At 45.5% G+C, this 27,860-nt stretch overlaps 1 protein-coding gene across 1 annotated transcript; it reads left to right on the plus strand.

Moving 5' to 3' along the window:
• Positions 1-533: 533 nt before the first annotated feature.
• Positions 534-27,251, plus strand: CREBRF (CREB3 regulatory factor). Its single transcript, XM_059860295.1, has 9 exons — positions 534-675; positions 9,940-10,117; positions 11,020-11,145; positions 12,009-13,092; positions 17,207-17,401; positions 19,072-19,261; positions 19,726-19,799; positions 20,160-20,282; positions 21,351-27,251. The coding sequence occupies exons 2-9, from the start codon at positions 10,109-10,111 to the stop codon at positions 21,464-21,466; spliced, it is 1,917 nt and encodes a 638-aa protein (XP_059716278.1). The 5' UTR covers positions 534-675; positions 9,940-10,108; the 3' UTR covers positions 21,467-27,251.
• Positions 27,252-27,860: the final 609 nt, after the last annotated feature.

Raw genomic sequence — 27,860 nt, forward strand, 5'->3', positions numbered from 1 at the left:
GTGCATTTTACTCCTGTGAAGGGCTGAGTTATTAGAGGTGGGTGGCTGCTCCCTTGTTTCCAGAATTAAATGTCATGGACTCTCTGGGGCAAAAATAGAATAAATGGGGTGAAATGCAAAAACTTCTTTAAAGAATTGAAAACATTCTTTACAAATAGCAAGATAAGAACGGGAGGCTCTATTTTTTTAATATTTTTATTACTAATAATTTCTCCAGTTGTCTTTGAAGCAGTCCAGGCCAGCCACTTGTCACTGTGAAAGGTGGTTGTGCATGTAGCTGAAGACAGTAGGAAAAATTACAGAGCTGCAGGTAGGAGACGGACGGATGAAGGGGGTAAGTGCGTGAGTGGGGCCGCAGAGCAGCGGCACCGGGCTGTGGGACGCGAGGCTCGGCAGCCACGGCCACGCCACCGCCCCGCCGCAGGCACCCGCCTCCCCGCCTTAAATACCCCCCGCGCGCCGCTCCGCCGTCACGTGGCAGCTACAACCCCCTGCTATTGGACAGCGCAGCCCACTTCCCCCCGCCCCCCGCGCGTGCCCGCCCCCTCGGGCCACGTGAGGGTCGAGTCACGCGATTTCCGGGAACCCGTCAGGAAGGGACATAAACAAACAAACCCGGGGCCGCATGGAGGGGCCGGGCCGGGCCGCGCGGGGCTGTGGCCCCCGCTGAGCGCCGTGAGTCAGGGGCTCGGGGTGGCCGCGGGGCTCCGGGGGGCTGCGCGGCACCGAGGGCGCCGGGGGTCGGGGGGCCCGTGTGGTCTGGCGGGAGGAGGCGGTGTCGCCGGGCAGGGGGCTGCAGGGAGGGAGGGAGAGCGGGACGGAGGTGTCTGCCCTGCTGCCGAGGGCAGCGGGACGGGGATGGTGCCAGCGGCCCCTCCGCTCCGCTCGCCCGCCGAGGGGGTGTGGCTGCCGGGGCCGCGGGAGAGAAGCAGTGCGCGGGGGGTGTCCGGTCCCGGAGCGGGGCTCTGGGGCCCGGGGCCGGGCTGAGGGCGGTGAGAAGGAGCTGCAGGGACGGAGCGCGGGCTGAGCGGGGAGTTGTCGGCGTTGTCCCCTCCAGCCTCCGCCCGGCAGGAGCGGCCCGTGCCTTTACAAGGAAAGCGAGTCTCGCAGCGAGTGCCGGGGAGAGGAAAGCGCCGTCCTGCCGGGGAAGCCCGGCCGCTCTGGGCGTGCGGGCGGAGGAGCTGCCCGGGAGGGGAGAGAAGGGTTCGGCAGCTCCCGCACTCCTGCCTTTCGGGCTCGCGGTCGCCTCCTCCGTTTGCGACCTGTTTGAATGCCGGGGACGGCCGGGGGTAACCCGTGGCCGTGCGGGGTCTCTGTGCCCAGGTGTGTTGGTGCCCGACGGGCGGCTCCGCTGGAAAGGCTGCGGAGCAGAGGGGGCGGAGAGGGGTCACCGCTCTGTGAGTGTGAGGCAGGGCAGGACGGGACCGTCCCCGCTCCAGCGCGGCGTTTATGTAATGCCAGAGCGGCGGGACGGCTGTTCGCTGCGAGCCGCGGCTCCGGGAAGGCGCTTCTCCCGGGCAGCGCGGGTGCGCTCCGGCCGCCCGCAGCCCAGGCGGGGGTCGCCAGGCGGTGGCTGTCCCCCGCGGGACGCGGCTCCCTGGGCGGTGTGTCCGGCGCGGCGGGGCCGGGGGTGGCCGGGTGGGTTCCCGGAGTGGCGGGCGCGGCTCGGGGGTCGCGGGGCCGCGGCCGGGGCGGCGGGAGGGGGTTTGTTTACATGTCGCCTCACCCTAGCTTGAAAGGGCCGCTGGGCGGGTGAGCGACAGGCGCGACAGCCAATGGGGCGGCGCGCGGTGGGGCAACCAGCCAATGAGCGGGCGCGCAGGGCGGGGCGGCGGCGGCCGGGGTAGGCTGCGCTGGGCGGCGGGGCGGCCATGTTGGCCGGAGGTGTGTTAGTGGGTCAGGGCCGGGCCGGGGGACGCAGGGGGGACGCGGACACCGCGCGGGGCCGTGGCCGCGGGGGCCGCCCGCGCTGCCCGTCCCTCCGCAGCGCTTTGCTTCAGGGGGGCTGTCCCACCTGGGCGTCGGGACCGGCCCGGGGCGGTGCCCGCGCACAGGGGGTCCCGTTCCCCGCGCTCAGGGGAGGACGGGGCGCGTTCCCGTCTCCCGCTCCCCGCCCGTCCCCGCAGATTTGGGTTATAAAACATCCGCGAGTTCCCCGGGCCGCTCAGGAGCCGCCCGCGGGTCTCAGCGTGTCCCCACACGGGTGTCGGACACCTCTCCGTGTGTGCTCTAAGCTCACGCCGGTTCCTAGCCGGGAACACCTTGATTAAAGCCCCTGGTGCCAGCGAGGACTCAAATCCAATCTTTATTATTTACCTTTGTTATTTACCTTTGTCCCCAGGGTCCCCACCCTGGGCGTCGTTCCCCACCCGCGGCATCGCTGCCGTGCCCTCCCTCGCCCCTGGCCGCCCCGCAGCCCACGGCATTTCTCTGCCGGTGTCCAGGATAATTCCGCTGTCCCACTCGGTGTAAAACGCTCGGTCTTTATTCGGACTTCCCCGTGCAACAGGCTGGAGCTTGGAGCTGCCAGCCGAAATGTGCGATTCTCACTTAAAGTGATCGTGATCTTTCTGTCGCTGCCACTCCAGGGGTAACTTGTTGAAATCATGCTCCACATAACAGGCAGAACAGAATCAGATACTCGTATTGTCTTTTAAACACTTCTAAATGTTTTAAAGATTGCGTTTAAAAGGCCTCTAAGGTCGCTTCCGAGCATCCTTGTGGGGAAGGTTAATTGTGATTATTATTAAATGTGTTTTCATAACAAAAATTACAGAGAGGCAGATGCAGGTGCTTTAGAAATGTGGTCGATTTCTATCGTTGGCTGCTTAAACGAGATGTCAGAATTTCTATGGAAAATAAATCATAGAATCCCTGAATGGTTTATGTTGGAAGGGACCTTAAGGATTATTTAATTTCAACCCCCTGCCATGGGCAGGGACACCTTCCACAGTCCCAGGGTGCTCCCAGCCTTATCCATCCTGGCCTTGGGAACTGCCAGGGATCCAGGGGCAGCCACAGCATCCCTGGGTGTGATCCTTCTGCAAGAAACCTTTCCTGCTAAAATAATCTCGGTGAGATTCCTTTTAAAATGCATAAATAACAGTAGCTCAGAGACCTCAGACATGTCCACAGCCAATAGTTCACCTGAGCCAAGAAGGAATCACTCTGAATTGATGGGAGTATTCCTTGATAAGAGCAATCCACAGCAGAGGCATCGGGCCCCCTGAGCATCCTCCCCAGGTGGTTTTTAAATAATGAGAGAGGCAAGCAGCCTGTGAACGACAGAGATTGAAGGAAGAGAGAAACAGAAGCTTTTGTCCCACTGACAGACTGATGGCATAAGAGAACCCACAGGTTTATATTCCCATGGCCTGCGTGTCCCTGCTCTGTGATTTGGGAAGTTCAGCTGAATGTTTTAACATCAAACCTTGATCAGGACATTTGGCACTGCATAAGAAGTGCTTGAGAGTTGGCATTGGCATGAAAGCTAAACTAAAAGTTTTGTTAAAATTGTAGATTTAATGTTTAGACCTTGCTATAAAAATACTCCTTTTTTTTTTTTTAATCCTTCTGGTTTTAAACTCTTAAGCCATGGGTTTTTTTACTTGTTGGTCAATTTTGACTGATGCATTTTTCTAATTTTCTGCTGGCTTTGAAGTATTTGGTACAGATGCCCCATTTCTAACAGGAGTATAACAATCATAATTTCACAGTATGAAGAGTAGACCAGACTGTACTGTTCCCTTCATCATAAGACTTGTGTTGCTTCTTGTTTTTTCCTGGAAACTACAGAATTAATTTTTCTCTTAGTCTGAAAGATTCTGTCAGAAAAAAATATAGGAACAGCCATCCTGTAAGGATGTAGAATATTGCTGGAGATTGGAAGCTGAATCATTGTTTAGTTTTGATTTTGTTTTTTGCCTTTGCTTTCAACCCCACTCTAATTCAGGGGAAGACTACAGCTAAAAAAAATTTAAATGTTAGTTTTACAACTAATTCTTATGTGCAAACGGCTCTCCTAACTCTGCAGTGTTATTTTAATAAGGTTTATACTATGACTATTTTAAATTTAACCATTTTAAAAAATTAATTTAAGTCTGTTAATATAGTTCTAATAAGTTTTACATGCTGCACATCCCACTCTTAGCACTAAAATAAGAATAAATCTCAGTCTTTGTTCCAGAACATACAGAAAAGTGCTTCTAGTAGGAAAATATTAATCTGGGCATAGTTGTTACAAAATCTGTGGATGCAGAATGTTTGTTAATATTAAAAGTAATCACTTTGTTTTGCTTCTGCCTCTTGCATGATGGTCAATATCAATGCAGACTGGGATATAAACACAGGCTGGGGATGCACAGATGGAGCAGCCCTGGCAGAAGGATCTGGGGGTGCTGGTGGCCGAGAGCTGGAGCTGCCCTGGCCCCCAGGAGCCCCCCATGCCCTGGGCTGATCCCCAGTGGGCAGCAGCAAAGGGGCTGGGATTGTGCCCACTCAGGTGAGACCCCACCTGCAGAGCTGCCCCAGCCCTGGCCCAGCACAGGAGGGACCTGGAGCTGCTGGAGAGAGCTCAGAGGAGGCACCAGGGGATGAGAGGGATGGAGCAGCTCTGCTGGGAGAGCTGGGATTGTTCTCCTGGACAGGAGAAGCTTTGGGGTGACACAGTTATGGCTTCACAGTGCCTGAGGGGAATCTACAGGACAGCTGGAGAGAGACAATTTACAAGTGACAGGACACAGGGGATGGCTTCACACTGACAGAGCAGGGTTGGATGGCATACTGGGCAGAAATCCTTCCCTGGCAGGGTGGGCACAGGGTGTCCAGAGCAGCTGGGGCTGCCCCTGGATCCTGACAGTGCTCCAGGCCAGGTTGGACATTGGGGCTTGGAGCCACCTGGGACAGTGGGAGGTGTCCCTGCCATGGCAGAGGAGTGGAACCAGATGATCTTTACTCTCCCTTCCAGCCCAGACCATTCTGTGACTGATTCCATCAGTTTCTGGGATCTGCCTGTTTGCTGACACAGCTGGGGCACCCCCAGAGCTGGGCACTGGCATTGGCACAGGGGTCCATGATCTCTGTGCTCTTCTGGGGGCTCTGCTGCCTGGGGTGGTGTGTGTGTGATTGCAGACCAGAGCTTCTCTTTAGAGCTGTCACTTCCAGGTCTTGAAGGCTGTCTGCTGTGGGCAAGTAGGATTGGAAAAATACCTCTGGGGGGGAAGGGATGGTCAGTGGAGGAACAGGAACAGAGACAGTGAAGTAAGTTTCTCTCTCCTGAAGGGAAGAGGCTCAGAAGAAGTGAAACAGTCTGAGTATCTTTAGCTCTTTTAAATGGCAGTGCTTTGTCAGACTCAGGGTCTGGGGTTTTAAGCAGGTATTGTTTTCTCTCAGGACTAAAAAGCAAAGAGCATAATGCCTTAGATGCTTGTGCTGGCATTTTAATAGGAATCCTTCACCAGCAAAGGGGACTTGGCTGCTTTTGTGAGTCCAGGAATGAGACTGCAGTGGGTGGAAATACAGGAAGACATTTTAAAAGAGTGTCTTTGCTCACTGCTATGAAATAATAATAATAATAGTACTAATAAACTTCATGTCTTTGTGCTGGGGGAGAAAGGTAAATGAATTTTTTAAAGTCTTGATAATCATTGAAGAATTATGTAGAAAGAAAAAAAAAAAACCAGGAACATTATTCAGAAACAAAAGAAACTCAAGCATTGATTGAGATTGGAGAAGTCCTCCAAAGCCATTGAGTCCAACCTGGAAGTGCTTCCCACCTTTTCACCCACACCAGAGCCCGGAGTGCCATTTCCAGATGTTCCCTGGACACCTCCAGGGATGGACCCCAGGCAGTCTGCATGTTCTCAGCTTGAAGACTGCCCTGAGCAGAGGGTGTTCTGTAACAGAAAACAAGCTCGCACAAACTGTGGAAGGAAAACAATGTTGTTAAGAGACATGCAGGAGAACTTCTTGCATCTCCAACTCCAATATTTCATAAAATATCCAGATACCACAAACAGTACAAGGTATGTAATGGTTCTCTCCAAGCACACGGTGTAGTTTTTGTGCTTTCTCTGAAATTCAGAGTTGGCCATGAATGTTTCAGGCTGAGCTTTTTGGTTTCATACTGGCAGGCTCTCATGAGCTATTTTTTTATACCTGCATCAAAATTGTGCCTTTGACAAGCTGTGCTGTGTGATGCAGTCACCATCGTGCAAGTGTAATTGTTCCTGTAATGCACTTACAGCAGGCATTTAGCTGCTGGGATAATGAGCACTGTGCAGCCAACAAAACAGCACAGCCATGCTCCATGTGCCTTTCCAGTGGTACAGAGTACACAGCTGAACTGGGCCAGAAATAGCAGCTTTCCTTACAGCCACGGTACAAATGATTCACACAGGTGACTGAGGAAGACTTTCAGAGGTGCTAAGCTAAAAGCTGAATTTTTGGGTTTTTTCTTTGAGGGGTGTCTTTGGAGGTGCTGTGTTGTGCCAGGAGGGTGTTTTAGTGGCCCAAGAGGAAGCCCATGCACAGGAGCTGCACTGTGTCTCCTAAATGCTGCATGTTTGGAGTTCAGCTCCTGCTGAGGGCTGGGTTAGACCAGTAATCCCAGGTAATGCATCTGCTGCTCTCCTGTGGGAAATTCAGCCTTCCTGGGCATCCTGGAACCACTCCTCCTCTTCAGAAAGTAAATATTAAATACAGGGGATCGTTTTTAATTAGGATTTGTCATTAGATTAATTAGATGTTAACTCCACAGGACAGGCTTTGGATCCTTGTTGATGTCTGATGGGATTTTAACCAATGTACCCGTGCATGCCTCCATCAGTAGCCCAGATTCTTAAATGTTGCAGGGACACAGCTGTTCCCAAGATCACAGTATCATGGAATGGTTTGGGCTAGATGGGACCTTAAAGATTATTTCGTGTTAACTCCCTGCCCTGGGCAGGGACACCTTCCACTGTCCCTACTTGCTCCAAGCCCCATCCAGCCCAGCCTGGAACACTTTCAGGGATGGGGCAGCCACAGCATCTCTGGGCACCTGTGCCAGGGCCTCTCCACCCTCCCAGGGAGGAATTCCTTCCCAATATCCCATCTAACCCTGCTCTCTGTGTGAAGCCATTCCCCTTGTGCTGTCACCCCATGCCTTGTAGAGTCCCTCTCCATGTGTGTGGCAGGCTCCCCTCAGGTCCTGCCCTGTCTCAGGCCCCAGTGAAGGCAGGAGCCTCCTGCAGGAGCTGAGCTGGGCACTGATGTGACTCCAGCCCTGCAGACACAGAACCAGCTCGGGGCCTGCCTCCTTAATCACCTTAATCTGATTTCCCTGCAGGCTGTTTGTTGCCAGAGGAGCAGGCACCCTGCCCGCTGTTCGGGCTCTGTATTCCACCTGTCTCTGCATTTGGGAAGGGCTGATGGAAGGCATTAATGGAAATTGTCCTGAAGTAGAAATTCCTGCTATATTTATCTTCAGTAATTCTTCGTGCCGCTGTACTTGAGCTCTGCCACAGCTCTTTTAGTTCATTCAGAGCTGCATTCATTATAGATAACACAACAGCTGGACTATTCTTTTCTAACTCAGTCTGGGGCTGAAAGTGCCAGTAATGATAAATTCTGTAAGAATGGGACTTTAACTGCAGTCTACAAATTACTTTCCTTCACAGGAAGTTCTGATTTGACACCTGTGCTCCCATATGTGTCATTGACTTGTGCCATACATCTCTATTTACCAGTTTGTGAAGAAGCACTGGTGGGTAGGTGTAAACAGCAGGAGGCTTTTAATGGTGACCTTGATCTTTCTGGGAAATTTGGAAAGCAGTTGGAAGCAGGGCTGCTCTTTGGGAGCATGAAGGATATCTGGATTGTGCAGCTCCCTGAGGCAATGTCTTGCTTTTCATGGCCTCACTGTGTTTTCCCTCTCCACAGAGCTGCTGAGAAAAATCCTGCATTGTGGAATAGTTGACTAGATGCTACTGGGATTCAAGTCACATTTAAATACTAATATTATAAATATCAGAAATTAAATAGAAAGAGAATTACAAGATTAATTGGGTTAGCTGATACGCTGCTTTGACCTGAGAGGACATGCACTGGCATTCTTAAATAGTGCAAGAAGTTTATCACTCCAGTCTTGGAGATGGTAAAAGTATTCTGAGCCTTTCATGTTTGCTTTGAGGATTTGGAAGTGATCCAAAAGCTGGCCCCTGGAAGTGTTGGTTGGTTGGTACTGGAATCAGTGTCAGTAGAGATGAAGTTTCACTCCCTTTGCTGGCTGTGTGTGGAACAGCTTGAGGCCCATGTTCTGACAAAAAACACAGCACAGAATAGCCAGTGAAGAAGCAGCAAATGTTTCCTTTCTTTGCCCTTTGTATCATGGAGAACTCTGGCAGTGTCCTTGTGAATGAAGGACGTGGTTTGGTGGTGATGTCAAAGCATTCATCTGATGTGCTGATGAAAAAGGCATCAACCTGCATGGAAAGAAAGTGTTCAGGTATTTAGAATCATAACCTTGCCTCTCTTTCTCTGTCTGAGAACATCCCTGTGTTTGTTTTAAAGAACAGACCCCTTCTCCTAGCCCAAGTGAAGTGACTCAGTCATTCCTGCCACGTCCCCACCTGGGAAGGACCATCCTGCTGTGGTGTGGCCTTTGCTGGGTGAAGGGAGACGGGACTTGCTGAGGCACAAACTTCACTTTAAATGTCACTTTTAAATAAGTAAAGGGTTCCCTGGAGGTTTTGGAGCAGAAATGAGCTTTTTTCCCAAGGAACTGGCTCGTTCCCCACAGGGCCCTGTGAGGATCAGTGCTCTGGCAGGGGCAGTGAGGGTTCAGCTGAGAACTCCTGTGAAACTGGACCTGGAACTGTTGTTCTTTGTATTCCAGCTGCTCTTTGCAAAGCAGGCTGTTTGATAAGTAAAGACTTCTTTGCATAGTGTCTGTTTTTACCACAGTCTGATAGTCCATATGCTAAAGAGGACAAAGTAGCTGAGATACCATCTGAAAGTGGGAATAATCACGGGGATGCTGTCATGTGCTGCTGGGGGAGGGCTCTGAGCTGTGGGAGAACACTTAGAGTTTACTATTTGTTTTTCAAAAGAGGAGAATAAACACAGCCTGAGCAGATTGCACCAAAGTCTGACTTAGGAGCAATGCTGAGTGAGGGTTTTCCTTACACTGTTCAAAATGCTGGGTTAAGCTCAGAAGAGTCATTAGACAAACATCTGAAGTAGAGCAGGTCTGTAGAAACTCTTAAACAGGTAAAACTACCAGTAAATAAATTGGTCCAATTTCAACATATGCCTTACTTGAATTAATAGAGAAGATATTTCATTAGACAGCTGTGAATTTGGCAGTTTTTAATTTGTTCTCTTGGGGAAATCTGTCTCTTCTGCTCTCCTGCTGGATGGTTTCCGTGATCCTCTACCACTAGATGTTGCTGTGTGAGTGATTGATGTAATTTTATCTGATGCTGGATGGATTCATCCCTGAAGAGAAGGAGGAGATACCACTGGAGCAGCATTTCTGCCTCTTCTGAAATTTGTATTTTGAGACTTTTGCCTGAGACATTTTTAGAGTTTATTGGCTCTGTTACATTAGTCATAGAGGTTGTCTCTCTCTTGGATACCCAGCAGTGTGCTGATTATTGTTCCCAATTTGGCACGGTTTTCTCTTCAGGTGTGTCTGTAGAGCTGCTGGTCTCAGCAGAGAGGAAAAAAGGCAACAAAATGTAACTTGGCCAGAAATGGTTTTGCAGCAACTCTGTTCTGTAGCATCTGTGGCTTTTCATTCAATGAAAGATGGCAGGGGAAGAAAATTTCTACACATTCCAGCATGAGAAAAAATCAAATTTCAGGGGAAATTCTTGCCTTTTGCTGTTTTTAAGCTTTCACCTTGTTGGTGAAGGATTACTCACCTCCTTGGGGGTTTGCTGTGTTTATTCTGCACAGAAGTCGACAAATAGAAAAGCTCCATCAGGGTGAACTGAAGTTATCCTAAAGAAAAATTTCATTGCATGGATGGTGTAAACTCCCTGAGACTGAAGTAAAGCTGGAAAGGAATCTACAAGCAAATAAAACAAGAAGTTTGGAATTGGATTTGGGGAATCTGGGCTTGGAAATGCCTCAGGTAAGTCTGCTAGGATTTTATTCACTTCTGTAAATAATTTTGCCTCTGTTTAAGAACAAATCTGACCAGCACTAGGAGGGAAGACGTGTAGGAGATTAAAGGATGTATATTTTATAGGTCCCTGTAGTGTCTGTGGTAGAAGCTGTGGTGCTGCTCTTGGTCCTGTGTTTGTTGAAGCTTCAGCCACGTTGTCTGTGGGTGAGGGAGGATGCCTGGAGAGCAGAACAGCCTTTTATTACTGCAGTGATTCACCCTCAGCACACTGAATGACTTTCAGCAGCACAGTGTCTCTGCCTTCCCAACCCTCAGGGTGAGAGTGTCTAGAAGAGAAATTGAGGGCTGGAATTAAATGTAGCAGAAGGCCTTGCTGCCCATTCCCTGCATGCCCAGTCATCCTGCATAATGCTTTTTTTGCCAAATTTCACTTCGTTCCTGAGAGAGAGGTAACAATCTAGATTTAGTGGTCATAAATTTTGCTTTCCTTACAATTCTGTATGGAAGTTTTATGAGTTCTAATGGCTCTAAACACAGTCCACACTGGTTTAGTGCAAAATGATCTGTATTAGAGGGACTCACAGATCTTGCCAGGATGGGCCCTCACCTTCTGCAAATGCCAACATATCCCAAAACTGGGCTAACATAAGACTTTCAAAGCAGCAGTAAGAAGGAAGGAGCAGTGAATGCTCTTGCAGCTCTGTGGTGGATAGAAATGTGTCCTTTGATTGCTCCTGCATGTTGTCATCTGCTCCTGAAGCATTCTCTGGCTCTGGGGAGTGATGTGCTTATTTGTGGTGGCGAAAACCTTCTGAGACTAGGAGGAATGGTGATCCTCTTTCTGCTTGTTGAAGATGAAAATGTGCCTTTTCATATGATGTTTGAAATGTCTGTCCATTGTGTTGCAGCCCAGTGTGAGTGGAATGGACCCTCCTTTTGGGGATGCCTTTCGGAGCCACCTGTTTTCAGAGCAGACCCTGATGAGCACGGATCTCCTGGCGAGCAGCTCGGATCCAGACTTCATGTATGAACTGGTAGGTCACCTGTGTGTGCCCAGAATTTCATCTCCTCACCAGTTCCTGTAGGAATAAAGGGGTGTTGCTTCAAGAATGTTGGAAAATTATTCATTATTGCTGGCTGCTGATTAGGGAAGAGCTGGACTGCTTGTCCAGCAAGTGTGATGCTTCCTCAGCAGGCACTTCTTCAAACAGGCTCAAATCCACCTTCACTAGTGCTCCAAGCCCTGTCCAACCTGGCCTTGGACACTTCCAGGGATCCAGGGGCAGCCACAGCTGCTCTGGGCACCCTGTGCCAGGGAATCACCACCCTCACAGGGAAGAATTTCCCTCTGCTATGTTCTGCTTCACCCAAGCTGTGAATGCAGAGGGAAGGGAAATAAAAGTTGACTCACAAGCTACTTGTATGAGCATTTCCTCTTTCATTTTCTCTCTGCATCAAAGGAGAAAGGTCACTCGTGGTCATTAATTGGTTGTGTTAGAATGAGGTTTTCCAGGAACTGGTAAAGTTAAGTGTATTCTGTTAAACACACAGCAAAGATTGACCTAGATTATAGAGATGCCTGTGGTGGCTTTCATATTTTAAATACATGGATACTGGTACTGGTTTAGTTCCTAGTGAGCAGATGGATTTGTAATAGCAGGAAAATACAGTGTTAGAGGAAGAGCAGTGTCTTCAGAAGGACCTGTTGCTGAAGCACAGGAGCTGAACTTCATTCTGACCTTCAAAAGAAGCTTTTACTTGAAAGTTGAGGTCTCTTCCTGTGTCACCACTCTCTCATACTTCACTGGAACTGAGCTCTCCTTACCAGGTTAAGGAGAGGAAAGAGATGATGGATACTTTTTTTGTATTAACTTTTAACTTATCTTATTGTGCACAGGACAGAGAAATGGACTATCAGCAAAGCTCCAGGGACAACTTGCTTTTCATGGAGGACTGCAAAGACCTTGAGAACTTGGAGTCTTTTACGGACATCCTGGACAAAGAAGCTGCTTTCACCTCCAAGTGGGAGCAGTGGGATACCTACTGTGAAGACTTAACTAAGTACACTAAATTAACCAGCTGTGACATCTGGGGAACAAAAGAGGTGGATTACCTGGGCCTCGATGACTTCTCAAGCCCGTACCAGGATGAAGAGGTGATAAGCAAAACACCCACACTGGCTCAGCTGAACAGCGAGGACTCCCAGCCTGTCTCAGATTCACTCTATTACCCTGATTTGCTCTTTAGTGTAAAACAAAACCCTTTAAATTCTTTGTTACCTGGCAAAAAGATGGCGAGCAGAGCAGCGGCGCCGCTCTGCTCCTCCAAGAACGTGCAGGCCGAGGCCGCGCTGTCGGACTGTGCCCAGAAGGCCAGCAAGGCTGGCAGCCAGCCTGCTTCCAGCACACAGATCATGGCCAAGACCAACGTGTACAGCAGTGAAAAGGTGAACATTCACGTGGAATGTAAAGACTATGTTAAAAAAGCAAAAGTAAAGATCAACCCCTTGCCGCAGAGCAGGCCCGTGCTGAGCCAGGCGCACGCCGACGCAGCCAAGGAGAACACCTGCTACTGTGGGGCTGTAGCAAAGAGACAGGAGAGAAAAGGACTCGAGTCCCCCCATGGTCACAGCACAACTCCTGGTTTGCCTTTTAAAGAGACTCAAGAGCTGCTCCTCAGCCCTCCCCAGGAGAGCCCGGGGCTGGCTGTGGGGGAGAGCAGCCTTTCCGCCAGCACGTCCGTGTCCGACTCCTCGCAGAAGAAAGAAGAGCACAATTATTCTCTTTTTGTAACAGACACTTTGGGTGAACAGTCAGCTAAAGCAGAGCCTGAGGAGGAGGAGGAGGATGAGGATGATATTGAAGATGAGGACCACGATGAAGGGTTTGGCAGCGAGCACGAGCTGTCTGAGAACGATGATGAGGAGGAGGATTACGAGGACGATAAGGACGATGACATCAGCGACACCTTCTCAGAGCCAGGTACCAGCAGGGTTGGGCTTTGGTGATGTGGGGGTTGCTGGGTTTGTCCTCTGAGTGGGAAGGAAAGCTTTTGAACTCCTGGTAGTTACACATGAGCAGCACTGATCTTAAGTTGTGAACTCTCCTCCCACGTTTTCTAAGTGCTTTGCAAAATGCAATTTATTCAAAGTATGCGAAGTCTCTGTTGCCCTATTTCATGAAAAACTGCACAAAGTGTGGTTGTGCAACAAAAATAATGATAGAGAATACAGGAAGCCCAGCTGTAGCCTGAGGTTAGAGCAGCTGCCTGCAAGTGTGGCCTTTTTGGTTGTAGCTCTGGTAGGATGTGCAGAGCTTTCTAGCGCTTCTCGTAGCTGTGAATTTATCCAGAGTTGGATCTGTCAGGATGAAATCCCATCCTGAGTGAAATGATTTCATAATTATTCAAGTCCTGCTTTCAGGTACAGTTTTTCCACAGAATCCATAGAATGACTGAAATTAATAGAATAATTTCTAGGTGGTTTCAGCAGTAACACTTAGTGGGGCTTCAGAGGATACTGAATTCCTCTCTCCTGCCTTTAAAAATGGAGTTCTAAGAGCAGGAATAAGAACCTTCACCTAGATTGTAACAGAGTAGTAACATTGTATAAAAATAAATTCTGCAGGGAAAGCAACAAGATTGGACTCAAGTATTAATTTCATTTCATAAACTATTACAATATTCACATCTTATAAATGCCCTGTAGTAGGGAATAAGAATTAAAGTATTCAGACATTTGGCAATATGTAACTTCAGGGGGATAAAGCAGCTGAAATTTTTCCTTGTTGAGCAGCAGCTTCCCTAAAGCTTGTCAGTGTTTGTCATAATGAACTCTCAGATGAAATTATTTTCTAATTAGATTTCCTGCGTTGGCATTAAACTCGTTAAGCATCCTGCCCTTTATGCTACTTTCACATGCACACAACACATTTTTATTAACATTTTGAAGCCTCTCCCTCCCTTCTGGAGTGAACTCCCTCTGCTTTCTGGGGCCCTGAGCAGCTGTTCCAGCTCTGCAGCCCGTGGGGGATGTGTTGCACTGGGGGCCTGGGATCCCTGGAAAAGAGAGGTTGTGTTAAATGCTGTGGGTGGAATTAATTAATTAATGATTTTACTGACCAGCAATCCACATTCTGCGGCAGTAGCTGAGGATCTGGGCTTATCCAAGCTTGCCAAACCCTTCCATGAATGAAGCCTAAAACCATTCACCTCAAATGTGGTGATACTAAAAATTTTATCATCTATTTTGTCTATTTTAGAAAATAACATCTCCAGGTATTCTAATCATGTCACTTTTGTATTTTGTGTTGCTTTTTTACCTCTAAAGGTAAATACTATGGGTTAAATATCTAAAAACAGGCACAGCACAGGAAAATGAAACCTTCCAAAGGTCTGAAAGCAAAATAAGTTGGTATTTTGAGAGAGGATGTAATTTATTGAAAGGACAAAAATCTGCTAGTTATTGCTGACCCTCTAATTTTTTTTTAATGCATAATTTACTTTTGGTTATTCTTCATGTATGCTTTTAGAGTGAATGAAATGGTTTCTTCAAGTGTTATCTGAGGAAATATTTAGATATAGTGAAGGAAAAATAGCTAAAAATGTGACTGGCTCTCAGGCAAGTTTGGACAACAGTGTTTTTATTATCACCATGACACAGATTTAGCAATTTTGGTCTCCTGCTAAGGTAGTTTATGATGGGAATTACCAGCCCAGGCCTTTTCTGGCATTTAAATGTGGTGGTTTTGCTATTACTGAGTATATTTTTCTTACCTCATTTAGTAGAAAGACTTTTAAATGACTGTTCCTTCCATGGAGTAGTCAGGAGATTGCAGAAATGGGAAATGCAGCAATTTATTCAGTTGCCAGTAGCACTGGAGAAGAAATGAGTGAAAAAGTGCTCCTGGAGACACAGATTGTTTTAGGGAGCTGCATGAGGTCAGTCTGAGCACCTGGACCATCAGCTGGGGGCAAACCCTGGGAGAGATTTGCCAGAAGGCTCTGTGGGGAAGGGCTGGAGAGCAGCAGTGCTCTGGGTTTGTTTCACTGGGGCTATTTTTGGGTTTCACCTGGTGAGAGGCAGGAGTCACGTGCAGCCTGTTCTCTGTTCTGCTTCGTTTAACCCTGGTGAGTTTAAACCCCAAACCACAGGGAGGGATGTGAAGGAGGACTTCTAGGAGGGGGTTGGGAAGGGCTTGAGTTCCATACAAGAAGCCTTTGAGATTTCTTAGAAGCCTGCCCTGCTGTGTGATCTTTGCTAAGAGGAGGAATAAATGCAGTGCAGAGCAGCTGAACAAGTTTGTGTGTTAGGTTAGGACACTGCCCTGGGTTCTTTTATGTCACTTTATAATGGCAGCAGGTCACTGTTGGGCTTGCAAGGCAGGATGTATTAAGTCAATGTAATTGAAGTTGCTAACTTAATTACAGCTTGAATAAGCAAACAGGAAGTCCTGATTTTAACCTTGTTGTACGTTTGTACACTTCAGCTCTTACAGAGATTTGTTTTCATTGGTTAGATTGATTCTGTGTTCTCATGAAGATGGGCTCAATTTATATATTTCTGTAGAATGAATTACATAGCTTTTTTTCTAGGTGGAAAGTCAGTGGGCTTTTTGAGTGTATTTTGATACTTATGTCAAGCAGCATTTGAGTAAAATGGAACTACAGTTACAAATATTTATGGCATTTGAAACTGTATTTCATGTAAATTGTCAATAACTTTGGATACAGCACAAATGCTTTATAAAGCAAGTTTCATTGTTTGATTTGCCTTTAAAATCCTGCCTTTGCAACAAACCAGAGAACCCAAGTAACTGAGTTGATGAAATTAAGAAAACAGAACTTCAGGATGGATTTCATCCTTCTTCATACCTGACTTCTGTCCATGCTTTGGGTTATGATGTGAGAGACAGACCAAAGCAAGAAAGTTTGTTTTTCCTCTTTCAACTGGTTTTTCAAGTGCAAACAGACTAATTGAATGGACTGTTTTAAAAGGAAGAAAGTGCTCTTTGTGCTGCTGGAAGATGAAGCAGAGCTGAAGCATATGGGGTCAAGGCTTGCTAAGCCTGCAGTCCATGCATGGGTGGCTTTTCCTTTAGCTCCATCACAGTATGTGATGTTTAGAAATGCTCCTCTTTTGAGTAAATGTAAACTAATATTTAGCATTTTAGCACAAAAGGTCATGCAGTGGTTTGAGATTTTTTTTTAACCTTAGTATAGATTATCTTTATTTTCTAAAGCATATCTGGGGCTTGAAAACCTGTGGTTTTGGTTTACATAGTTATGGTTAAATATTTCTCTGATGTGGGCAGTGGCATTACAATTTCTATGTCCTTCATGAGCAGTTCATCATAATTCAAGTGCATCATAATTCACCTCTAAAATATTGTACAGCTTTCCTGAGGGTCATTTCTTCTCATCCCACTGAAGAGGAGGAGGAGAAGGAGGTTGAGCAGTGGGTCCAGATCCCTTCAGCTTAGATGGTCCTTTGGTCACTGTCCTGAGAAGAGAGTCCCTTCCTCCAGCCAAGGAGGGATCAGTGCTTGGATTTATTCCCTGCAGGTCTTTGGACTCAGGAGCAGCAGGAGTTGGACTCAATCCTGTGGGCCTCTTCCAACTCAGAGTGTTCTATAATTGAATAATTTTTTCTTTTTTGTCTTTTGCTAATCCATCTTTATTTAATCTTCTTCTCTTTCCATGCTTTTTGTCAAATGTGGAGGTGAGTTAGGATTGTGTTCCTGCCAATTCACGGGGAAAATTGTCAGGATTGGTGAACATGGTCCAACATCTGCTGTCTGTACTTGGCCCTGCTGGGATTGTGGGGAACTACAGCTTAGGGGGTCAGAGAACATAAAGGAACTTTAAATGCATAAATAATTTTGGGTTTTTCAACTAATGAAGGCCCATCAGTGGCTCAGTGTCTCTGCTGAATTTAAAGCAAGTACCCAAGAGCAGTTGATGCTGGAAACCAAGTGTTAGATAATGCAAAACAGAGCTGGCTGTGGTTTTGCTCTCAACTTGAATCCTCAGTCTGCTGCTAAAGGGCTGCAAACAATTCTGTCACCAGTATGTAAACAACCCCCTGCATCCTTTTAGGGTATGAAAACGATTCTGTGGAGGATTTGAAAGAAATGACTGCAATCTCCTCTCGGAAAAGAGGCAAGCGAAGATACTTCTGGGAGTACAGCGAGCAGCTGACACCATCCCAGCAGGAGAGGATGCTGAGGCCCTCTGAGTGGGACAGGGACACCCTGCCCAGCAACATGTACCAGAAGAATGGGCTCCACCATGGTAAGAAATCCTCATTCTGGTCACAGATGACTGTCTTGTCCTTGTGACATCGTCAGCAGCCAAATTCCTCTCCCTGCGAGTGCTGGGAAGTTGTGTTGGCCATGAAAGTTCAAGCACTGTAAGTCTGTTACTCTGCAGTGCCCAGGGAAGGCACTGTGAGCACACAGTAGGGACTTTCAGTGTGGTTTCTTCCAGAAGAGTGTGGATGAATTGAGAATTGTGACTTCCAAGGGCTCTCAGTGGAAACCCCGAGAGTTCAAAGCTTTCTCAGTGTGATACTGTAAATATTGGATGGTGACTTGACTGATGTTTGCTGCTCGTGGCTGTTCCTGTCACTGCTGCCTGTGTTAGCAGGAGGCTGGGAGGGCTCTGGGGTGCCAAGTTCAGGGGACTGGTATGAGCTGAGGACAAGCACTAAGGCACAACTGTCTCTCTCTGCTCCTCCCTCCTTGTTTTCCCCCTGTGAATGCAGCACAGTGAAGCAGTTACTCCTCTGGGAATAAGCTATTTCCTTAAGATGCCCTCTTAGAAACTTAAACCAGTTCTCTAATAACTGATTTATTCCCAGTGAGCAATTACTGCACCACAAACATGATTAACATCACCCAAAGCAAACCACTCTTAGGGGTATTTTTGTTTTCTTCTCACTGGACCTCTTTTAGGCTGCTCCATTTGATTTTGGCTTTGAAGGAGCAATTTAAACCAACTTCCCTGGTTCTAAGGTTAATGTTCCCTTAGAGTTGAAAATTACTGCCTTTAACATGGCAATTGGCCTTCTCTTAAATCATAAGATATTTTTGTTGTTGTTGCTGTTACCTTTAGATTTATTCAGGGAAGAAAACATTTTTTCTTTGAATGTCCTTAGTTTTTAAAAGCTTCTTTATCCTGTAGTGAAATAGCAGTACCTAAAGTCCCTATCACTGCTCTTTCTCATGATGGAGGTCTGAGCAGCCTGGTTAGTGGAAGGTGTCCCTGCCCGTGGCAAGGGGGAGAAAAAGATGAGTTTAAGGTCCCCTCCAACCCAAACCATTCTGTGATTCCACTATTTTATGTTTGTTATCCAACACCAAATAACCAAACATGCTCTAAGGACTCAAACCCACCAGACACTTGGCCACTTGACCTTTAAGTCAAGTGCAAAACCAGGCCTTAAATAGCTTCAAATACATAAAATAAAAAGGGTTAACTGGCATTTATGTGGATGATTTCATCTCAGCATTGCTGAAGATTTTTTCAGCACCAGGCCTCAGCACTCTTTCTTTGGCAATAAGATTATTCAGGAGTTTAATCCACTGGGGTGTGCAGGAGGATATTTTGGCTGCATATGAGTTTACAAGTTTACAGCTGCAGCAAAACAACAGGGTTTGAACTTGTCACATACATTTTTCAGCAGGGTTGTGTGTATGCTCTCTGTCACATCCAGTGGCCTTGCCAGCAGTATTTGCTCTTATCTGATCTGGATAGAATATGAATTGTACAAAGCTCTTTGTGTGGAAATGCTTTTTCTATTGTGGGAGGCCATGGGGATCACCTGATTCCGGCCCATTCTTCTGCAGTGAACAAAGGAACTTAAACTGCACCCAAAAAATGCCTGTTTTAGCGTGTTTTCTCACAGGTTTGTGGATGTATTATGTCACTTCCCTACTCATTTTTCTGCATATTTAAAACAGGAAAATATGCAGCAAAGAAGTCACGGAGGACTGATGTAGAAGACCTGACTCCCAACCCCAGAAAACTCCTCCAGATTGGTAACGAGCTGAGGAAGCTGAATAAGGTGATCAGTGACCTGACACCCGTCAGTGAACTTCCCTTAACTGCCAGACCCAGGTCAAGGAAAGAAAAGAACAAGTTGGCTTCCAGGTATGCACTGGGTAAAGCTGCAGGGATGAGAAAATTTGGATTGCTACAAGTGAGTGATGAAGATCCAAATTATTTTTGCCTAAAGAAATTCTGCTTCATGTGGCAGCTTCTGCAATGGGAGTTTCCAGTTTATCAAATGGGAATTTCCAGTTTATCAAATGGGAATTTCCAGTTTATCAAAAAGCAGAGCAGCTGGCACCTTGGGAGCTGTGGTTTGCCTGTGCCCTAGATAAGGATGTGTTTCCACTGGAATTGGTTTCCTTAGCTGTGGTGCAAACAGTGGCAAATTCCACAAGTGTCAGATGTGAGCAGATGCAGGTAGCAGAGTGTTCTCTGAGCAGGTGAGTGAGGATGGATGAGTTTGTGCATCACAGCTCTGGGAGGGTTGGTTGATGAGTTCATGTGGCTCTTACTACTCTGGAATTTCTGGTAGTGCTCTAATTCTTCCCCTCTTCTTGCCATAGGGCTTGTAGACTAAAAAAGAAAGCCCAGTATGAAGCCAATAAAGTTAAACTCTGGGGTCTGAACACGGAATATGGTAAATACAACTCTTCACATCTTAATTTTCTTTTTGTTTGGGCAAGTCTGTGTTTTGCACCGTGATGTAACCTGGCTGGCTCATAGAGAAAAGAGTTGGTAAAAACCCAGCTCATTGAATGAAATGAATGTAACTTGGGTTACCTGCAATGCTGAGCTACTTTGCAGGTGTAAATTATGTAGATGTGTGCATGTTCTGTAAATATTTTTGAAAATATTGGTAGTATTTGATGTAAACTATTACATTTAATTTTACAGTAAGTGTGATGTGACACCTTTGACACAGATAGCTGTGTGTGTAACTGTGAATCCCTTCCAGGGGAATGTGATGTAAAGCTAATGCTTTTTTTTTTCTTTGCAGATAATTTACTCTTTGTCATCAACTCCATCAAACAAGAAATAGTTAATCGGGTGCAGGTACCTAAAGATGACAGAGGAATCAACATGGAACAAAAGTTGAACATACTTATTAAAGACACTCTTGGTAAGCAGTGAACTTTGTGTATTTTCCTGGGTATGGAGATACAGAATCATAAATGCCCTGAGGAGCCCCAAATCTCATCCCATTCCACCAGAGACACCTTCCACTGTCCCAGGTGCCTCCAAGCCCCAGTGTCCAAGCTGGCCTTGGGCACTTCCAGGGATCCAGGGCAGCCACAGCTTCTCTCAGCACCCTATGCCAGGGCCTCCCCACCCTCACAGGGAGCATTTCCTTCCCAGTATCCCATCTAACCCTGCTCTCTGGCAGTGTGAAGCCATTCCCTGTGTCCTGTCCCTCCATCCCTTGTAAAAAGTCTCTTTCAATCTTGTCCTACTCAGGCACTGTGAGGTCACTGTGAGGTCACTCCAAAGTTTCTCCTCTCCAGGCTGAACAACCCCAGTCCTCCCAGCCTTTCCTTCCAGCTCTCTGATCATCCTGGTGCCTCCTCTGGGCTTTCTATATTTGATTGCAAACAATTTCTGATCTGGAGGAACGAATTAACACTTTCCTGATTCCTTTTGTCCCAACCGAAGTGTCCCCTGGTTTTGGTCACCTGTAGTGATGCCTTGGGAAGGCTGAGCTAGAGGAGAGGCCAGACAGAGCTAAAGAATAAAGTAGGGATTTATTGAAAGCCTCCATGGATGCACCTGGGGCAGCACCAGAGCCCAGCCAGGGCTGCACCCAAGATGAACCAAAATGGCCCCAAAATGCACGGCCGGGCACGGGGTCTCTCCCTGGGATCAGCTCTGCTCCATTTGCACCTTGCAGTTCATTGTCCCAGCCCAGCTTGAGCTGATCAAGTCCTGTCCCTCTTGTTTTTCTCTCTCCAGCCCATGGGGTTTGTGCTCCTGGGCTGAGATTTGGATCATTTGTCCTTGGTGCCCAGCTGGAGCAGGAATTGTTTTGTTTCCCTGCTCTGGGCACAGAGCTCACCATCCCCTGATGTGAGGCTCAGGCCCACCCACTAAAGCAGCACAGAATGTGAAAAATAGAAAAGCTAAACCCTGAGGCATCAGTAGGAATGTGCCATGAGCAGTGACCTGAGAGCAGCTTCTCTTCCCTCCCTTTCAGGACTTCCTGTAGCTGGACAGACGTCGGAGTTTGTGAACCAGGTGCTGGAGAAGACGGCAGAGGGAGACGCCACGGGCGGCCTCGTGGGGCTGCGGATACCCATGGCCAAGGTGTAGGACAGGCCTGCAGCTGCTCCTGGGGCAGGTTCTGCCTGTGCTGCCGAGTTCCTCGCTGTAAATGGCATCCTGGTCTGCATGTCAGCTTAGCATTCTGTAAACACTCACCTGTAGGTTCCATTGGTTTCAAGTAACAGTGTAGGAAAACAAATCACGGCGTGGTAGAAAATGTTGCAGAGCATTTTTGGACCATAGACCAGATAGTTTCAAAGCTGCTTCAAGCTCAAGGGCAGAAATGAGAGTTCTCTTTCAAATGATCTAGGACCAGAATATATCACTTTTGTTTTAGAAGCAAAAACATGGATTTGCTAGAGAAAATGTTTTAGCATTTGCCAGACATTGTGACAGGTTTATGGTCCAAGTGAAGTAAGAGGAAGCATTTTTTTGGTGAAGCTGTCAATGTAGGGAGTTTTTTGTTCTTTTGTAATTTTTTTTTAAATAATTAGATTTTCTTTCTTTGTTCTTAAAAAAAACCAGTAAGCTTTCTTTGCAACCATTAACTTGTACATAGCACACGCAGCATTAGAGCTAGTGTGCCATATAAGACTTTAATTTTCTGAGCTTAATAGAGTATTTAAATGTCCGTGCAAGCAAGAGAAAAAAAAAGTATATTCTTTGTGCCTTGTATTTTGTGGGGAGAGCTATCAGTATAAGCTGGTAAAGTTTTGTATGAAGAAAACCCTGAGGGGCAAAACCGAGCTGTATAGATGGTGAGATTTTAGGTTTTAATGTATTTGTTCCAGCTCTTAAAAATTTTTGAATGTATATAGGAATATGTTGAAAATGTAGATATATGCCACAGAGTCTATGTATTGTATAAAAGATGGCTCTAGAAAACTCAATTTCGGTACTTTGGCCGGAAGAAAACAAATACTTGCACATTAATGCGATTGTTTATTTTTGTACCAAAGACAAATGCAACTGATATGGCGAACTGCCAGTCTAAGTAAAGTTTTGCACAGCTTATATGATACTGTACTGAATGTAAAAACAAAAGAAAAAAAGAAAAAAAATTAAAGGTCAGGGTTAGGGATCTTACTGAACTGTGAATTTTTTTGTTTGGGTCCAATTATCTACAGAAGGAGCATTCATACATAACAATATTATTTTGCTGTTCTTGTAGTTCGCTTCCATGGTAGATAAGTTGGTGGCCGTCTTGGAGTCTTTAAATCTTTTTTCTCTGCACTTACTGTAGGAGATTTTAATATATTTGGATTTTAGTAAGCTATTGGTAAAATAGTTTTCGACTTTGAGAATTTAAAAAAAAAAGTATTTAGCTTGTTGTAGTATACTTCCACCAAACAACCAAAATAAAATTATTTTTATTGTAACGTGTATATATGTAAAGAGGAAAAAAAAAAAGAGCTACAAATATCTAATTCCTTAGTTGCCACTTTTCCAGTTGATGTATTATTATGCATGTGATGTTTCCAAGGATCAACACAGGCTTCAAACAAAACGAAAAAAAAAAAATTTATAGACTTTTATATTTTTGTACAGGTATTTCGAAACTAGCTTCTTCAGACTTATATGTGACTTATTCTTGTTAATTCAGTAGTTTCTATGATTGAAGAATATTAACACAAAGTTCTTATTTGCTCTTCTGCTAATAAGAGTTGGCTTTGTAGTCAGTGTTAACGTACAGATAAAAGCTTTAGCCTTTGATGAGAAAGTCCTTTATCTCAAGGCAAGATCATTCTCTGGTTTCATGGACCCCCCCTCCTTTTCCTCCCTGTTCTTTCTCTCCCTATTTAAAGATGACAAAACACTGTTTACTGAAAATAGAAATACCAAATATTTTCAAATGTAGCTGCTGAAAAAAAAAAAATGCAAAAGTCCATGAAGGCTTTCTCCCCACTCCCTTTGGGGAACTTCTCCATTTCGTTTCTAGTTTGTCTGAGTTTGTTTGTACTGTGATTCCTTTTTGTTTATGAGTAGATTATTTTGTACTATAAGAGAAAAAAGCCTGAATCGGTAACAGTGCAGGAGGAGTGGCTGGTGAAAGTGGTGGCCCTGCCACGCTCACAGCTTCCTTTGTACCTAAATATTTTGGAAGACTCAAAAGGGAGGAGGAGGCCAAAATACCACTACTGAGCTGTTCAGAAAGTCTCTCCTACAAGAGACTGAACAAATACCCAGGGCAATTTAGGCAAAACTTTGCAAATCCACTTAAGGCTTGCAAAATCTGAGTGGAATGTGGGTGTTTTCCTTTGAGGCGTTTGTGGTGTTGTTGTTGTTGTTCAGGTGAGGTGAGAGTTGGCTGCTGCTTTCCACAGTGGGTCTGGTGTATTCCTCTTGTTGTTGTGGAGCTGCCCAGGGCCCCCAAAACCCCGACAGAGAATGTGTCCTGTGAGATGCAGGCTGTGCCTGAGCCGGGCTGGCACACGGAGCTTGTCCCTGTGCTGCATCCAAACCCTGCAGGCCAGGCAGCATCTGGTTATTGAGAGAGAGCAGTTTGAAATCAGGTAAAAACTTCTGGGACAAATTCAACTGACAAGGTATTTAAAAGCCCCCCTTTTCTTACTGCCTGGGAATCCTGGGCAACACACAACTTTATAGCTTTTTATTTTTGTCTGAAAACCAGACTATGATTTTGGTCTCGCATTTCAAAGTCGACTTTGAATCTTTAGTGAGTTCCATACCCTCGCATTTCAGTGTTTCCTATGTATTATTTTAAGTTAAAGCTTTGAAATAGTTGAGCTTTTTAATGTTGACACTTTATTTTGTAACTATTTATATGTATGTATATCTTAGAAAAGCACTTTGTTTAAAAAAAAAAAAAGAGGAAAAAGAAAAAAAAAAAAGAAACTGCGTTTTATATGATTCCTGCCACTTGCTGCTAACTCTGGGCTGGTCAGAATGCTGCAGCGATACTTGAGATAAATAAAACCTGGCAGTAAAATGTAGAGTAAAGATAAGACCTTTTGCTGGTTTAACTTTATCATAAAGGTGACATAGGCAAGCTGTGCAGCTTTACATTTTAACCAGGGGACTCTGTGGCATTTAAACCGTCTAGAAATGGTTGTACTTTAATGCCAGTAACAATCTGCTTCCTCTAGTGTCATTAAAATATATACATTTAGTGTATACTTATCACAAACGAAAATCTTCTAGGGTATAAAAACCAACAAATGTACTTGTTCTGTTTTTTGGCAATTGTGGCATGCGTTTTGGGGTGATCTTTAGAGAAGACCATTTTCTAAAGATTTTCAGTGTTCATACATAGTATGTGGATCTTAACGAAGTCCTGGGGTTTTTTTTTGTTTGTTTGTTTTTGAGTGTAGGCATTGTGAATATTCACTTTTAATCCTATATCCAAAAACAATGATCTATTTTTTGATTTAATACAACCAGAAAGCTCTTCCTTTTTCTGATACACTGGATTCTCTAGGATTTGTTTCCATATTAAAAGCATGCTGTCATAACTGCTCTTGTCGAGATCTCGTCAGTCTGAACGTAGGTGCCACACTTGGAATCGATGGGCTGCTTGTTCTGCTGTACCATGTATGACCCTCGTCCTTCCCCTCCCTTCATGACAGATGATGATGTGGCTTTATATTGTGCCTTACTTGTACATCTAGAACTAAGTGTTTTTCATTCCCTCTGAACTCGTCAAAGCTTCTGAGGTGGAATCAGAGCTGATTTAAGCGTGCTGGAGCGAGTGCGGACAGGGCTGATTTCAGTTTCTCTCAGTAGTCCTTTTGTATTTCTATGGAAGACCAGTTTTTGAATGGCCTTGCAAAACGTGGGGGTGCTCCTGAAGGGTGTTTTTAAACCCGAAACCCCTTTTGCTAACGCTTCCTTTTATGGTTTATTGAACACATTTACTGATACTTGGTGAGTACTTTTTGTGTTTTGGGATGAGAGAGACTTACTACTAAAGCTATGTTTACGTGTGGATGGGCTGGATTTTCTTATCATACCAGTTGAAATCATTGTGATTTAATAAAGTTGTATTGCTGTAAAGCTGATGTGAGAGTCAGGCTCAGCTGTGTTCAGTTCCTAATTTATAGATTGACTTTTTTCCATACTAAGAGGGCCAGGGAAATGTTGGGGTTTTTTAAAGAAGGTAAACAAACAAAAAACCAACCTAACATGGATGAAAGGTCTTTTAACTAACCTAAAAGCAAACAGACACTTTGGAAATGTAAAGGTGTCAGTTTAAAATTTATTTTTAAAAGACACCCCCCAATATTTATCTAATATTTGCCTTCATTAATGAAACAGCTTATTCACAGCTATAATGACTGGATGTGCTTTTCCATAAATCATTTAAACATAGCTATGTTTTTTTTTTTGTTTTTTTTTTTTAAGAAGCTCTAAAAGGTTTTATCAGGAGAATTTCCAAGGGTTGTATCCAAGCTGCCTCCAGCAGAAATAGCAAATGCAGTTCTGCTCCTCAAACGTGCTTGCTCGTCTTCCTGAAATTCTGCTGAGGCACAACCCAGTTCTGGAGCGTGGATGTCAGGATCTGTATTTGGCCTTGAGACCCGAGTTTCAAGAGTGCATCTAAGCATGATTTGATTTTCTTTTGAAGTTGGAGGCTTCAGTTGGAATCACCTAGTGGAGTGTGCTGCTAGATGTGGTCTTGGCTTGTTGACACAGCCTTGCACACAGCTGAGGTTTATTTTGTTTACCCCAGGGATCGTGTGAAGTACATTTCAAACAGTTGCTGCCTCAGTGACTGATCCTTCTTGTAACTGTATTAAGGGCATTAGTCTGTTGAGAAAACACCACTCTTGAATATCTCCCAATGTAAATTGGGATTCTTCAATGTCATTAATCAAAGATGGCACTTTTGGGCTGTATCTTCTTTGCAGCAAACAAAAATCTCTGTCTTTCTACAACTTGCATTTCACAATATGCCATGTTTTCCCTCCAGTGCTTCGAGAAGGCGTCTTTGCACTCTGAATATAATCCTCAGCCTGTTAGACATCCATGAACTTCCATGGGAGCAAATACTGACTTGGAATTTATTGTCTTTCTAACAAGCTGTGGAGCTAAAAGTGGAACCACAGCTCTTTGAAGACACACTTGCATTATTTTGTTTCCCCCATTAAAAAAAAAAAAAAAATCCAAACTTTTCAGATCATTGTTAAGAGTTTTTCTGGAGTTTAAAGTAATTTTTAGTTGGGTATATTTAAAGACAAATTTGTGTGACTTAACTAGCTTCTGTAAGGAAAACTTCTGGATTGGCTTTTCTGGTGTTGGAAAAAGCACATCCCACACTACCAAAATCTTCCGATTAGGAAACAGAACCTAGTAAGAAAACTTAATTTTAATCTCTGTTATAATGATGGATATTCACACATTCTGATTGGAATCATCTATCTTCCCAGAGTATTATATATCCAAGGAAAATTTCTTGCTCAGTATTTGTGGTTGGGTGGACTCTTAAGGCTGATGGCACATGCAGATGCAAAAAAACAAAAAAAGGCATTTTAAACAAAACATGGCATCCTGTTCTGCCTATGCTTGGGGTCATGATTGTAATGCTGTCCTTGATATTCTATAATCAACTTCCAACTGGAGCTCAGAAAAACTTACTGAAAGTCTTGTCTCTGTTAGAAAATAAATTTACCTTGTTCAAAGCATGATCTGTTAAGAGTTGCAATGTTAAATGTTGGTTAATAGTTGTGCAGTTTTATTTTTTTGAAAAGAGGCACAATTAAACTATTGACTTTGTTTACTCTGTCACCCTTGATCCCTAACACTTCTATTCAGATACAAATTCATCAATGTATGCAACATCCTTTGTAATTTAAAATAAAAATTGTGGAGGAAATACTGTCATTGTCATTGTGTGTGTGGAATGATAGTGAATGGCTTCTGCTGCTTGAACGAAGTCCCCGGCCTCCTGGTATTTCCAGGAACTTTCCTTTGGAAGGGATGACAGCTAGGTAAGGAAATATCTGGATTATCCCTCCTCGTGCTCAGAGCTGCCTCGCAGCACTGCTGGGTCGGTGTGGGAGCATCTGGAGAAGCTGAGTTAGTGCCTGGAGAAACTGCTCCCTGTGGAAATGGTCGGAGGGCAGCAGGGGAGGACACAGCACCAGGGGTGAGTTTGTGAGAAAGGCAAAAGGCATTGCCTGCTTCTCGTTTTGGGGGTGCAGAAGTGACCCCGTGTTCCCCCACCCTGCTGCTGACCAGTGTCAGCCTGGCCAGGAGCCCAGGGAGGCTCTTGGTTGTAAACCTGGAACTTCTCCAGGGGAATCTTCTGCTTCTACACAGCTCCTGACAGAGGGGACAGGGACAGGAGGAGAGGGAACGGCCTCAGGCTGGGCCAGGGCAGGCTCAGGGTGGGCACAGCAGGAATTTCCCCATGGAAAGGGGGCTCAGGCACTGGAACTGCCCAGGGAGGGTTGGATCCCCATCCCTGGAGTGTCCCAGGAGG

The sequence above is a fragment of the Haemorhous mexicanus genome, chromosome 15 (assembly GCF_027477595.1).
Source record: "Haemorhous mexicanus isolate bHaeMex1 chromosome 15, bHaeMex1.pri, whole genome shotgun sequence".
Taxonomy (NCBI): domain Eukaryota; kingdom Metazoa; phylum Chordata; class Aves; order Passeriformes; family Fringillidae; genus Haemorhous; species Haemorhous mexicanus.

Coding starts and splice junctions, on each gene's coding strand:
- CREBRF (XM_059860295.1), top strand. Junction 17,402..19,071: donor GAAGAATGGGCTCCACCATG/GTAAGAAATCCT, acceptor TATTTAAAACAG/GAAAATATGCAGCAAAGAAG. Junction 20,283..21,350: donor ACTTATTAAAGACACTCTTG/GTAAGCAGTGAA, acceptor CCTCCCTTTCAG/GACTTCCTGTAGCTGGACAG.